At 51.5% G+C, this 14,051-nt stretch overlaps 1 protein-coding gene across 1 annotated transcript; it reads left to right on the top strand.

Moving 5' to 3' along the window:
- Positions 1-6,819: 6,819 nt before the first annotated feature.
- ITPRIPL2 (ITPRIP like 2) lies at positions 6,820-12,384 on the top strand (the record flags this gene model as incomplete). Its single annotated transcript, XM_082064702.1, has 2 exons — positions 6,820-6,833; positions 6,947-12,384. The coding sequence occupies 2 exons, from the start codon at positions 6,820-6,822 to the stop codon at positions 8,829-8,831; spliced, it is 1,899 nt and encodes a 632-aa protein (XP_081920828.1). The 3' UTR covers positions 8,832-12,384.
- Between the last annotated feature and the right edge of the window lie 1,667 nt (positions 12,385-14,051).

Genomic DNA, 14,051 nt, shown 5'->3' with positions numbered 1-14,051 from the left:
ACACCAAGGAGCTGTTTTCCCTGCCAGGATAAATTCACAAATGTTGGTAGATGGGATTTATACGTGTAGTGGTGAAGGTGAGGGAAGGTTTAACCCGCTTTGCAAAAACTTATATTTTCAAGTTGAAAAAGAATGGGTGATTCTCTGAGCAGCTGATGAGGTTTTGGCTTATTGCTCCCAAGTGGAATGAGGTGGCCAGGCTGCATTTCTCCTATGAAATTGTATATGTTAATGCTGTGGACCTCTGCTCTCCCTCCCAATTTCAATCACATTGATCGCAAAGTTATTTGGAGGGGGTGGGGCTGGACAAGCAGCATAGTTTCCTTGGGAAGCAAAGGGAAAAGTGTGTTCCAATAACATGAGCAATAAATAACAAGATGAAATCTGTATTCTGTTCTCTTTCCTAAGCCCTCTCCTTGCTAGCAAAAAGGAATTAAATATTCAGATCTATTTAAAATGCTCCAATCTTGCTCAATTGATTTTAAAATCCATCAAATGGCACAATAACCTCACGCTGGTATAACGGAATTGTTATAAACCTCATTTAAATTACTCTGCTTTAATTGGAAAATTAGGGCTTGTCTATGCGATCTGTTTTTATTAGTTTAGCAAGTTATGGTGCAAATAGACATTTAAGTGACTTCCCATGAATTAAGCGAAACCATTTCAGTCAGTGATTAAATTTACATTTAAACACACACACACACACACACACATATCCAGGTTTAGTTAGATTGCTATTAAAGTGTTTTTTTTGTTAAACTGGTTTAACACGAGCACATGCAAGGTTTTGATGCTGTTTAAACATGGGGTTTACCTGGCTCTGTCCTGGGGTTCCCCAGACCCACTCTGCTGGGGAAGAGAAGGGCAGCGGGTCCTGCACCCCGGGGCTGCTGCTGTTCATCTGCGGTCACATCACATACTGAACTTAAAGAGCAAGCGCAAGACTTGTGAGCCTGACTTGGAGTGTTTTCTCGTTTCTGTGTTCAATGTAAGAAACAGCTCTGGAAATACCTGTGAGTGTTTCCATTCACAATTACTGCTGACGCCCCTCCGTACGACGGGTGTACACTTGCGCTCCCCTTGCAGAAAGATGTTTCCTTTCCATAACGGCTCTTTCACAACACCGGCAGCTTCAGCTTTCCGGAGGACGCGTGGTGGCAGTGTCCTGTGCTCACGGCTTGGCAGACGGAGCTCGGGACACCCACGGGCACTAATGCAGAGGAGGCTGGGGCTTTTTGTTCCTGTTTCATTGCTGAACTCAAACGTATACGCATGGCTCCCAGACTGACAGTGTGAGGGGTAAGTGTAAGCGCCCTGCTCACTCAGCTTTCCGTGCGAACAAAGTCCTTGAGGGTTTTTGAACAGTATGGGACAAGCTGGAGGTGACCCAGCTGATGTTTGAAGGTGCTGGACACTGAACAGGCTCCCCAGGGAGGGGTCACAGCCCCAACCTGACAGTGTTCAGGAAGAGACTGGACAACGTCCTCAGACACACGGGGTGACCTGTGGGGTGTCCTGTGAGGGGACAGGAGTCTTCAGGGTCCCTCCCAACTCAGGACAGTCCATGACTCTGCGATGCTGGTGCTGTTCAGCAGCGCAGGGCAGGGGTATTTCTGTCTGGGATAAGGACAGGCTTGGGCAAGAGATTGTTGCAGGAGTAACTCAGGAAGCCATCCTTCTGCGGCAAGGAAATTCGGGATTGGGCTATGTGGGGTTTACAGCAGCCAGGCCTGCTTGCAGGCTTTCTGATTAAGAAGTGCTACACCCTACTGATAGCTAGTGAGCAAACAAACTGGCAGAGGTGGCAAGATCATCCCACTTATTAAATAGAAAATATTTGGAAAGAGCATGTGCAGGAAGAGCCGTGCCCCAAACTCCTCCGCACCCAAGCGTGTGCTCTGCGGGTCTGGCTCACCCAGGCCCGGGCTGCTGAATCTCCTCAGCTGGTTTTGGCAGCGAGACACCCGCTCCAGTTTTCCCATCCCTAAACAGAGACTCGGTCACCCTGCTGCTGCGCCTGGCAGAGATCCCTTGGTCCACAATACAAAATGGATTTGCATGATCATGTTGGTTTGTGTTGTAATGAATAGTATCCCATAAAACCTGGGATTCAGAGGAGCTGCAGGTGAAGGAGGTTTATTCTGATTGTGGCACCTCCTTTGCAGGTCTGCCTGGGGGGCTGGGGGAGGAGATGTCCCAGGCATGAGGTCAAGTGATGGATCTTTCAGACTTGTATCTTTTTGCAATCAATTATTGTACTTTTCTGCTACAGACTGTTACGTCAACAAAGATGCTGAAGGAGTGGAGCATCTCCCGTGTGAGGAAAGGCTGAGGGAGCTGGGGCTCTGGAGCTGGACAAGAGGAGACTGAGGGGGGACTCATTCCTGGGGATCAATATGGAAAGGGGGAGTGTCAGGAGGATGGAGCCAGGCTCTTCTGGTGACAACCAGTGACAGGACAAGGGGCAATGGGTGCAAACTGGAACACAGGAGGTTCCACTGAAAGATGAGAAGAAACTTGTTCCCGGTGAGGGTGTCAGAGCCTGGCCCAGGCTGCCCAGGGAGGTTGTGGAGTCTCCTTCTGTGCAGACATTGCAACCCGCCTGGACACCTTCCTGTGTAACCTCATCTGGGTGTTCCTGCTCCATGGGGGGATTGCACTGGATGAGCTTTCCAGGGCCCTTCAACCCCTGACACTCTGGGATTCTGTGATTCTGTGACTGTTTAATAGCGCATTGTAGTAAGTGAAGGTATAACCCACTCGCTGCAGAAGAGCAGCCGTGCGTCCCTGGGATCCCCATGTGCAATATCTCCTCCTCCAGAAGCATCATGCAGATCACATATACCGGAATGTCTATTTTTAGCTCACACTTGTATGTGAGCAAATATAACATTATTGCTTATTTAGTGAACAGGATATCCTGGATATGGGACATTCTGAAGCAAGTGTTTAGATAACATCTATTTAAACAATGGATGGTTTAAACAATGGTAGTAAAAATTGATGTCGTGCATTCCCTCTGGTCCCGATTTTGGGGTCAGGGCTACTAGCATACAGCCTATTATTTTTCTGGAGTATGGAGTACGCAATTACTATTAAAAAACTCATGAAGTTTTTTTTTTCCAGTTTTATAGAGAAAAAAGACTGCTGCGTAAGCAAAAAATAAGGAGCATCAGCATTATAGCTTGCCAGCAGTGGAGTTTATGGATATTTTAATCCAAACAAATGAGCTGCTACTTCTTTGGGAGACACAGAAAAAGGAAAATGATTTTGAGAGTTACCACAGAATCAAATATACTGCATGGTCCAGCTCCTGGGAAGTGGCGGAGGACTGTGCGGGAGAGGTGAGCTGCATCACTGTGACTTGTCCTAAAGTTCAACATATTCTTGTTACTAGAAGTGACAAGCAGAACAAATCACGCCAGATGAGATAAAACAGCTGGTTTCTTTTCCTCCGTGACAGGCTGTAAAATGCAAATTATGGCTAAGCCATGATAATGTGGATGAACTGTATCCACTGCAAAGTAAACACAGCCCCTGCAGCGTAGTTTCAGTAGGACAGGAATGGTGGGTTGTGAGGAATGATTCTTGTTGCTATTTGGTAACCGAAAACAGTTTTGTGTTCGTGACCATTTCAACCCCGGTACCGCAGCCTTAGCTTGTGTGAGCAGCTCTTCAGTTGGCTCCTTGAAGTAAGATCCAGACAGTAAAGCTGAACAGTCGCTCACCTCTGGGAAGTCTCCCACCTCTGACACATTCAGCACTTTGCCCAGAGGCTCATTCAGTGCTCAGGGAGTCATGAAGCAGCCAAGGGCCAGGAAAACAGGCTGCTGGCCATCTCTTATCAGCCCCAGGCTCTGCAGCTCTTGTCTTGCCACTGGCCGAAGAGCTGAGAAAGGACTAGCTGCTAATTTAAACAGTGATAGTAAAATCAAGCTGGAACACAAGAGGTTCCTCTTAAATTTGAGAAAAAACTTCTCAGTGAGGGTGTCAGAGCCTGGCCCAGGCTGCCCAAGGAGGTTGTGGAGTCTCCTGTGCAGACATTGCAACCCGCCTGGACACCTTCCTGTGTAACCTCATCTGGGTGTTCCTGCTCTGGGGGGGGATTGGACTAGATGATCTTTTGAGGTCCCTTCCAATCCCAAACATACTGTGATACTGTGATACTGTGGTAGTCAGTGTCGTGGATTCACTTCAGTCCTGATTTTAAGGTTATCACAGCCTGTTATTCCGCAGCTCGAGCAAGCCCGCACCAGCACCGTCTGGTGCGTGTCCAAGCATGAGCTGAGCCGGTGTTTGCGCGGGCGGCTCTGGTGTGGCTGGTCACACACCTTCTGCCAGCTGGCCCTGGGCTTGTCCCACTGCCTGGGGTGACATCTGGGCTTTCTCCAGCTGTGGGGCCCGGGCTGGGTGGCTGCGGCCATTCCCCCACACGTGGGTCCCGCAGGGATCACCCCACTGCTGGGCCCTGGGTCACCCCTGAGCAGCGGCCGCCCTGCCAGCCCCTGCGGATGCAGCTGCTCGTCTGCCGGGCGCGGATGCGCAGCTCATCAAACCAGCCTTGCGTGAAAAGAGAGCGCCGGCTGCTTCGGAAATGGACGTGCCTGCAGCGAGACCTGAAGGCACGTGAAACACGCTGGGCTTGAGGGTGCGAAAAGCACGGGCTGGTAAAAATGGAATGCATGGGCCAATGGGTTCATAGAGTTCAAAAGTATTTTTCAACATAATATCTTGAAGTATCAGTCTCATACCAGCACAACTGGGTTTTTAGACATTTTTTGCTCTTTGAGGGTTGCAGAACAAACTGTTTGCTGTGATGGGTCACAGGCAATACGGAACGTGATGAATGTTTTTATCCTCTTATCCAGCTTTGTAAAGAAATACAGGAAAACATGAAACAAGGAGGAGGGAGAAAAAAAGAAAAGATGCTTCTAATTTCCTGGCTGGTTGCAAAGATATGGCTGTTGTGGAATGACGTTTCCGAGGAGCAAGGCTGTGGCTTCTGTGGTCCCACAGCTGCCAGGAAACATGCTCTTGTCATGGGGCATGGAATATTGTGCTGGGTGAGATGTTATAATATTGCCTATGATCACTTACCTTTACATTTGCTTTATTTTTAATTTTTTAAAAAAACAAACTGATTATAACCCCAAGGGTCGGCGTTGGAGTGGTTAGGACGTCTCTCTGTAGCTCTCAAGTGTAATCCTGACTGTCAGCTGCTTTGGTTACATGTGAACCAATTCAGGCTGCTTGACTTTGGTTACCTAGTTTGACTCCAAACGCAGAATCTTGGCAATAAAACATAAGCTTCTTTCTGTGTTTTTATGTACTTGAAGTCATGTTTTGTTTCATATAAAGACAAATTACACAACCAGACATTTGTACAGCCTTTCTCTTGCACCTGGTTCTCTGACCCATTCCTTGTTAAAGTATTTTCATCTTGCTGGGTTCGGTCTTGTGTATTCAAGCTCCTTCACACTCATGGGGCTATTATGCAGATGCAGCAAGTCACAGTAATGCAGTAATAACTTGATCACCTGAAGTTAAACCACAACAGGATGCTTATATAGATCTCCTTAAACTCCAGCAAACAGCTTCAAAACTCAGTAAACACTTATTAAACAAACAGAAGCTGAGGATGATGATCCTGTCACACAGAGCTAACATACTTCCAGCAAAATACATGTTTAAAAATTATCGCCAGTATCTGAGCAGAAAGCAGGAGGGGTGAATTCTAGAAAGAAAACAAGCAATACCCAGTCCAGCCCTATGACCAAGAAATACAGTGACAGAAAAATGCCACAAGAAGAAGTGTTGTCCCGAGCAGGAATAATGCCAGACCGCCTCGATGACGGGAGCTATGTGGCACAACTTTCCTTTTCTCTAAATTTGAAATGCTGCCTTCACATCCAGGTAATTAGAAACGCAAACAAATTGCAGCAGCGGGAGCTTGATATGCTTCTTTCTCAGGTTTAATCACCATCACTGTTGTAGAGAACTCTTCAAGCTAAAGCCAGCCGGGACGCAAAGGCACATGCAGGAATGCAGCTCAGCTATGGCAGGGATGGTACAACCCATGAGGGAGTGAGGGTCCTGAAGATCAATTCAGATCTGCAACGCCCCGAAGAAGAAATATGGGTGAAGAAGTCTTAATGACACTCAAGCCCCAGGGATTTCTATGGGGTTCAGTGTGACTCCTCAGCAATCCTGCAGTGCGTGGAGGCTTTGCAGGTGCAGTGATGTTGTTGTGCCCGCTTCTTGACCTGAATGTTGGGCTCTGCTGTTCACAAGGGCCAAGGTAGTATGTATTCCTGTGTATTTCTGATGGATCCGCAGCTCTCCTGTTTGGTTTGTGCTGCGGGCGATGCTCTGGGCAGAGCTGTTGCGACAGTGAACGGCGGGCCTGGTATCATGCTGGTTCTCATACAACACATGAGGCCAGAAGTCCCTGAGCAACAAATGAAAAACTTCTCCCAGGGCTCTGTCTTTCATTTTGTCAGTGTCTGAATGATTTGGACAGAACGAAAAACAGCAGACTTGTGAATTATTCGACTGGAGGCAGCCGCTAGTATGGCAGCAGACCATACATGCCCTGGTGAATTAATGATGATGACTTCGATGTCTCTTTCGCACTGAGACTTTTAGGAGAGACTCCCCTGCAGCAGTACAGACCTTGAACACTTTCTGGAGGAAAAACGTGCCATGGGAAGCTGGGGACACGGCAGCACTGCCCGGGCAGGAACACTGCCGACGGCACAGCCCTCCCCCTGCTGTGGGGACACAGAAAACACTCCGTTTTACACCACAAACCTCGAGATGGGTACGGGAAGGTGTGCTCGGCACGCACAGAGCTGCTCGCACTCCGCTTTGGGGGGCCGGGCAGCTGCGAGAGCGGCGCAGGGCACCCCCGCCCGGGCTGTGGGGCCCGCTCTCCCCGCCGCAGGGCCCGGGGCGCGGCCTCGCCCCTCGGCGCGGCGGGACGGGACGGGAAGGGCCGGGCCGGGCCGGAGCGGGCGGCGGCGTCCCCGCCCCAGGGCGGCCCCGGTCGGACAACGCCCCCGGCCCTCCCGCCGCGGCCGGGCCCGCCGCCCGCGGCATTTCCTCTGAGCTCAGTGGCGGCTGACGCGGCGCCGCTCCCCTCGGAAGAGGAAGCCTCGCAGCGGAGCGGCGGCAGGCAGGGGGGAGCGCGGCGGCCGTGCCGGGGGCGGGGGGCGGCGGCGCGGCCCGCGCTGGGGGCGGCCGGGGCGGAGGAGCGGGGCGGCGGCGGCGGGGGCGGGCGGTCCCCGCCCGCGGGGCCGGGTGCTGGCGACCCCCGCGGCCCGAGCCCCCGCCGCGCCGAGCCCGTCTGCACCCTCAGCCTGCGGGTCTTCTGGCCGCTGGTGACCGGGCTCTGCACCGCGCTCCTCTGCCTGTACCAGGCGGTGCGGGGCGGCGCGGCCGGGGAGGGCGCGGCGGAGGCGGAGGCGGGCTCGGTGCCGCTGCTCAAGGGCTCGGCGCTGCTGCTGCTGGGCTGCCTGCTGGCCCGCTGCTGCGGCGCGGCGGGCGGCGGCCCCAGGCCCCGCGGGGTCCGGGCGGCGGGAGCGCCCGCGGGGTCGCGGCGCAGCCTCCTGGAGAACTTCCACGCGCGGCAGCTGCGGCTCTCGCCGCACGTGCTGGGCCACAGCAAGGCGCACGTCGGGCGCGTGGTGGCCGAGCTGGTCCGCGCCGCCAAGGCGCAGGGGCTGCAGCCCGGCCCGCTGGCGCTCAGCCTGCGCGGGGACTTCGTGCGCATCGGCAGCGCCTACGAGCAGCACAAGGTGCGCAGCCCCGACTGCTTCGACATCCTGGTGCCCCTGCGGCTGCCGCCGCGCCTGGAGCCGCAGCCGCGCTCCGCCCAGGGGCTGGGGCCGCACGGCGCCTTCCTCTGCGGCTTGCGGGCCGGGGCCGGCTGGCCGCGCCGCTACCGGCCCTTCGCCGAGGGCTTCTGCGTGGAGCTGCAGGGCCACAGCCACCTCTCCTCGGGGCTGGTGCTGCGCTGGTTCCAGGGCCACCTGCAGCGCTGCCTGGGCGCCGTGCGGTACCGGCTGCAGGAGCGCTGCCGCGTCAGCCTGTCCGCCTGCCCCGGCCGCCCGCCCACGCTGCACATCGTGCCCTGCTCCGACTACGTCTGCTGCCACATCTCCATGGCCGTGCGCCTCATCCCCGCCATCCCGCTGGGCGACGCGCTCTACCTCACGGCCCTGCCGCCCGAGGGCCCGGCGCAGGGCCCGCAGCCCCCCGAGGCCCTGTGGGGGCTGAACGCCTCGCGGCAGGAGCAGCGGCTGCTGAGCTGGCTGAAGGAGCAGGCCCCGGCCTCCTCCTGCCACCTCAAGTGCCTGCAGATCCTCAAGGGCCTGCGGGACCTGCGCGGGCAGGGCCTGGAGGAGCCCTTCTGCTCGCAGTGGGGCCGGGTGCTCTCCTCCTACGTGCTGAAGACGGCCCTGTTCTCCCTGCTGCTGCAGGGGCCCTTGGAGGCCTGGGACGAGCGGTTCCTGGTGGAGCGGCTGGAGGACCTGGTGCTGTACCTCAGGGGCTGCCTGCGCAAGCAGGTGCTGATGCATTTCTTCCTGGGCAACCCCAGCCTCCCCGAGGCGCTGGCGCTGCCCCGGTTCCTCAAGGAAGCTGCCCCCGTGAACTTGCTGGCCGCCTTCGATGGGCCCACGCTGGACCTGGCTGCCTTCCAGCTGATCAACACCTGGATCCAGGCCCCGCACGTCATCAGGATGTACAGCAGCCCCCGGTACCTGCGGCCAGCGCCCGCCCCGTGCCGGCACGTCGCTGAGGCCGCGCAGGAGCCACCGGGCGAGTGAGCCGGCAGCCGGGTGAGCCGGAGTGGCCCACGGGCCCTGCCGGAGTGACGGGTGCTCCCAGCCTGCCGGCCCATCGAGAGCCCGCGTCTGCCGCAGGAAGGTGCGACTTTTTAAAATGCGGTTCTGCGGTTTTGTCCCTGACCTGAGAAAACTGGGAAACCAGAGGCCAAGACTTACTGAAGTTGTGTTTCTTGTTTTTTAATCACATTGGTTGTTCATGGGAAAATTGTGAAGTTTTCGGGAAGTGCCTTACATGGGAAGTGTTACGTTCAGCCAGCTGTTTGCAAACTGAACTTTAATGGGCTCAAACGGACATTTCAGGAAATCCAAGTTAACTCATTGTCTTAGTGGCAAAATTGACCTTTTTCTGAGATTTGCTTTTTATGATACAAAATCCATTTTGGATTTAAAAATTGTGTAGGTGCAACAAAGCCCCCCGCAATGTACCAAAATGCTCTTAAAATGCGATGAGCACTAGAGCATGGTTGTCGGTCACAGTTTGAAATGCTCATGACATGCTTTGAATTTCCTGTGTAACATACATCGTGCTGCATAGAAATATAATATGCATGTTAATGTAAAATTGAGGGAAGAAGCGAAATCTCTCCAACAGCAGTATGAGGTATCTAGTTGCACTTTTCCGTGTTCAAGTGAAGGTTATACTGAAGGGCTGAAATGTAGATAAAAGGAAACAAATAGCACTTTATTTTCACAAAGGCCTTCTTAGGAGAATTGGCCTCACTAAGTGCTTGCTATGGAGGAGGCATTAGTATTTTGCTAAAGGATTGATGTTTGAATCATCCTGAGGACAATCTTCTTTGAAGGAAATACTCTGAGGTTCGTTTTTTTGTGGGTTCTTGTTGAGATGCATTATTTTTTTGAGTATTATTTTCTTAGCGTTTACCTCAAGGACCAACAACAAAACTAAGAAATTCTGGTGGTTTGGGGGTTTTTTTGGAACAAACCTTAAACTAGTCCAAGTGTCAGTGCCGTGAGCTGACTGCTGTGCCCCCCTGCTCTCCGGCAGGAGTTTGGGGGGATTTTTGCCTGACTGCCTCACCGCTGGTGTGCGTGTGGCAGCGTCCTGACCAAATAACCCCATGGGGTTTTCTAGTGCTGTGGCACAGCGAATCGTTATCTTCGTGTGGGGAGGAGGAGGGTACCTCAAAATTATTTAGCGCTGATTCGTGGTACAGCTCTGGCACAGCCTGGCGAGGTGAATCGCAGCAGCTCCCAGCGCGGTACCTGCTCTATGGGATCCTGATGTGGTCCAGCCTGTCAGCAAACGCACAATTGCAAATCCTCGTTATACTGGGTCACCTGCTCACGTATTAGATGTATTAAGACCCAGAATGTGTTTGCCGAATTGCTGGTGGTCAGGCAGCTGAGCGTGTGCCTTATTACCCACTGTGCTGTGTCCTAGGTGAGCAGGCTGAAATTTATTATAAATGACCAAGTGTAACTTCTGGGAAGCTTTAGGATAACTAAGTTACTAATATGTTCCTCCTCCCTGGTGTACACGGAGATACCGATCTGCTTTATTCACAGTTCTAGGCATCAGAGCACAAAACAAACATTTACAAAATCTACGAAACTTTATAGAAATCTATTTTTCTAAATGGAAACACTCCCTAAGCAGATGTTTGCCTACTTCTGTCTATTTTTTTAACTGCTCTTGCAGTCTTATTTTCAGGTAATTATAGCCTAGGTCACACCTACAATTTGGGTTATTTTTATATATGAAGCACTGTGCTTCTTTCTACAAATAGGGTATTTATAGGTAGTATTGATCAAATGTTCTTTGCACATGGTATTTAAGGCTAAGTGAGCTATCTTGGTGTTTTGATACTTTTTTTTGGTAGTAAGCAGGCTGTGATATGTACTATTTTTGCAGATTTGTTTTACTCAGTGTTTGAAATGAAAAGCAGCTCTGCAGTTGATGCCATTGAATCTTTTGCCCAAAGAAGGACCAGGTGACCGGCCCCGGGTATCGTGGCCGCCTGAAGTCATGACATAAAAACCCATGAGCTGTTAGTGCTGGTGTCGTAACCACTTCAGTCAGCTGTCGCTCTGTTTACGTCACTGCGCATCCCCGTCTCTGAAAAGTGCTGTTTGCTATGAGAAGGAGTGCATATTTGGGGTGTATCTGGTGTTGGTGCAGTACATGGAAGTCTGTAATAGACTTGGTAAGGGCTTTCTTGGAAAAGTGTGGTGATCCGGGAAAAGAGAGTTGCATCAGGAAACGCGTGACAAGGAGAGATGGAGAATAGAAGGAGTTTGGAAAACAAAGGTTGGGCTGAGGGGCGGGTGAGAGTGATGGAGAACTCTGAGGATGCACTGCAAGCAGCCAGAGGCCATGGGATGACGCTGGAGGAGCTTTTGGAAGCCAGGCAGGCTTGGAGTGCAGGGAAAAGAGATGGAAATGGGATTAGTTTTGACAGTATTTCCAAAGCGGGCTGAATGCAACGAAGCAAACCCTCCATTTATTGGCCGTGCAGGCAGATCTGCAGTGGGAGTTTTTGCTCAGCAAGGCATTTTTGAGCCTGTGATGGGCCAAGACGTGTGCGTGTGCTTTGACGTGGGCCGTGGGCAGCGTTGTGAGGAGCGGGGCTGCCTGCGGGCAGCTGCTGGGGGCTGAGACAATAACTCAGAATAACTGGTGGCTCCGTTGTGCAACGGAGATATTAAATGTGTTTTCTTTATCGGCTCTAAAGCGTGCGTTCATGAATACGCTTGACAAAAGGAGCTGATAAAAGTTGTGTTCTGTTACGGTATTCATCTTATTCCACAACAGACGTGACAGTGCCGGTACCGGCTGCGTCCTGGAGCTGTTGTGGGCCCTTATCTGCCAGGGCGGGCAGAGAACGTGACCCACACGGATAATCCTGCGAGCATTCCGCCTGCTCCCCAGTAAGGGGCACCTACACAGAACCAGATGGGAATGTGGAGTTAAGCCTGAACTGCTGTGATGTATCATAGATACAGTGGTGGCCTCTGTGTGTGTGAACTGAAACACAAACACAGAGGAAAGAATGTTATTTACCACTAATGTGCGTTCTTGGTTCTTATTTTGCAAAGACTTTGTGCAAATGAAGTTGGTTTTAATGAACGTTGATTGGGAAGGAGTCACACCTGCAAGAGAATAAGTTGATTTGCAGTACCAAAATGCCATTTTGTGTTAAAAAAAATGCTGTGTATTTCTCAAAGATATTGTAATTTCTTATCTGACCAAATATCTTGAAAACATTCCTCTTTTGATTTTGAATCTCTGCAGAGTAATGTCAATTTTAAGTGTCTTTTTGCAATGGACATTCTTGGTACAACTGTTTTTTGCTGGTTAATAATCTGACCAAAGATTAAACTAAAGTGTTCAGCTGCTATTCTTTGTTTTTGAAGTGTTTATAGGCTCAGAGCATCAACCCATTTGAATGAAACATTTATAAATTCATTTCCTATTTACTATCAAAACACATTTGCACTTTTATTGTTTCCATTAAAAGTTGGTGGGTTTGTTTTAATATTCCACTGTAGTAATAAACAGCTGTTTAAAGGATCTTGTGCCTCAAGATTTAAATTCCTGTTATCTTTTTTTCAGTAAACACTACCTGCGGCTTCGAGACTGCGCTCGGCAGGTTTGTGTGCTCTGTAGGAGGAGAGTCCTGTAGCGACAGAGCCGTGGGAGCACAGAGCTCCGTGCCCTGGAGAGATGAGAGCCCGGGGGTGCGCCGGGCGCTGCCGTGGGGTGGGCTGGGCTGTGTGCTGCCTCGCTCAGAGGGTGAACTAGAAGCAGGGTGGTCAGTAGGTCAGAGAGGTTCTCCTGCCCCTCTACTCTGCCCTGGGGAGACCACACCTGGAATATTGTGTCCAGTTGTGGCCCCTCAGCTCCAGCAGGACAGGGAACTGCTGGAGAGAGTCCAGCGCAGCCACTGAGATGCTGAAGGGAGTGGAGCATCTCCCGTGTGAGGAAAGGCTGAGGGAGCTGGGGCTCTGGAGCTGGACAAGAGGAGACTGAGGGGGGACTCATTCATGGGGGTCAATATGGAAAGGGGGAGTGTCAGGAGGATGGAGCCAGGCTCTTCTGGTGACAACCAGTGACAGGACAAGGGGCAATGGGTGCAAACTGGAACACAGGAGGTTCCACTGAAAGATGAGAAGAAACTTGTTCCCAGTGAGGGTGGCAGAGCCTGGCCCAGGCTGCCCAGGGAGGTTGTGGAGTCTCCTTCTGTGCAGACATTCCAACCCACCTGGACACCTTCCTGTGTAACCTCATCTGGCTGTTCCTGCTCCATGGGGGGATTGCACTGGATGAGCTTTCCAGGGCCCTTCCAACCCCTGACATTCTGTGGTTCTGTGATTAAGCAGGATTCAGTTCATGTTTCCCTGGCTCCACTTTCAGGTCACTGCATAAAATCTGCTTTTTCTGGTGCTTAGTGAAGAGCTAAGACTTCATTTTGCAGTATCTGTATGAGCTTTTCAGCGTGGTATGTGCACACATCTCTGTTCCAAACTGTGTAGGTTATGCCTTATTAAATGCGGAAAAAGCACAGCTGAAACCAGCAGGGGTTGTGTGATGGGCCAGCAAGTTACCTGTCCTTTATTTGTGCATATATCCTTTCTTAGTCTTCAGGAAGATGCCAGAACTATATGCTTGTGGCTTGTGCTGCTGCCTCCTATTAAAGCGAAATAACAGCAAGACCCCTAGCCTTTTAATCCTTAAGTCAAACCTAGGCTGTAAGTAAGTATGTGCAGATCTCTGTGAGTAGCTCCGTGCGAGGCAGGCGCCGTCAGGACAGCGCTGGGCACGGGCTCCGCGCTGGCCAGGGCTGGGGGCAGATTGTTCCTCCAGTGTCAGCACTCAGTCACCGCGGAGGAAGCCGAGTTAGATCTTTTACCTCTTTAATAGCATTATCTCCTATTAATGGTTTCCTTTAAAAGCAATAACCAGTCTCTGTTCATTCCTTGCTCTCATATATTTCTCTGTTTGAAGCCTGAGTTTCTATTCAGCAGAAAATCATTAAAGGAACATAGGAGTTTCCTTTCACGATAAATCTGTTAACAAAAAATTAACTGGCCTAAGGACTTGCATGCTTGGTGTTTAAAGAAAAGCCCGTTTGCATCCAGCTCATTGAATAAATTGTTTAAAATCTTTCCATCCCTGTGTAAACACCTCCCTTGTAGCGAAGCCAAGGTCAGCAGTGAGTTGCTGATGCAGTTCTGCTA

Source organism: Streptopelia decaocto (genome assembly GCF_964273445.1).
Source record: "Streptopelia decaocto genome assembly, chromosome: 13".
Classification (NCBI taxonomy): domain Eukaryota; kingdom Metazoa; phylum Chordata; class Aves; order Columbiformes; family Columbidae; genus Streptopelia; species Streptopelia decaocto.
The sequence above is the reverse complement of the archived record's forward strand: the minus strand, read 5'-3'. Positions and strand labels throughout refer to the sequence as shown.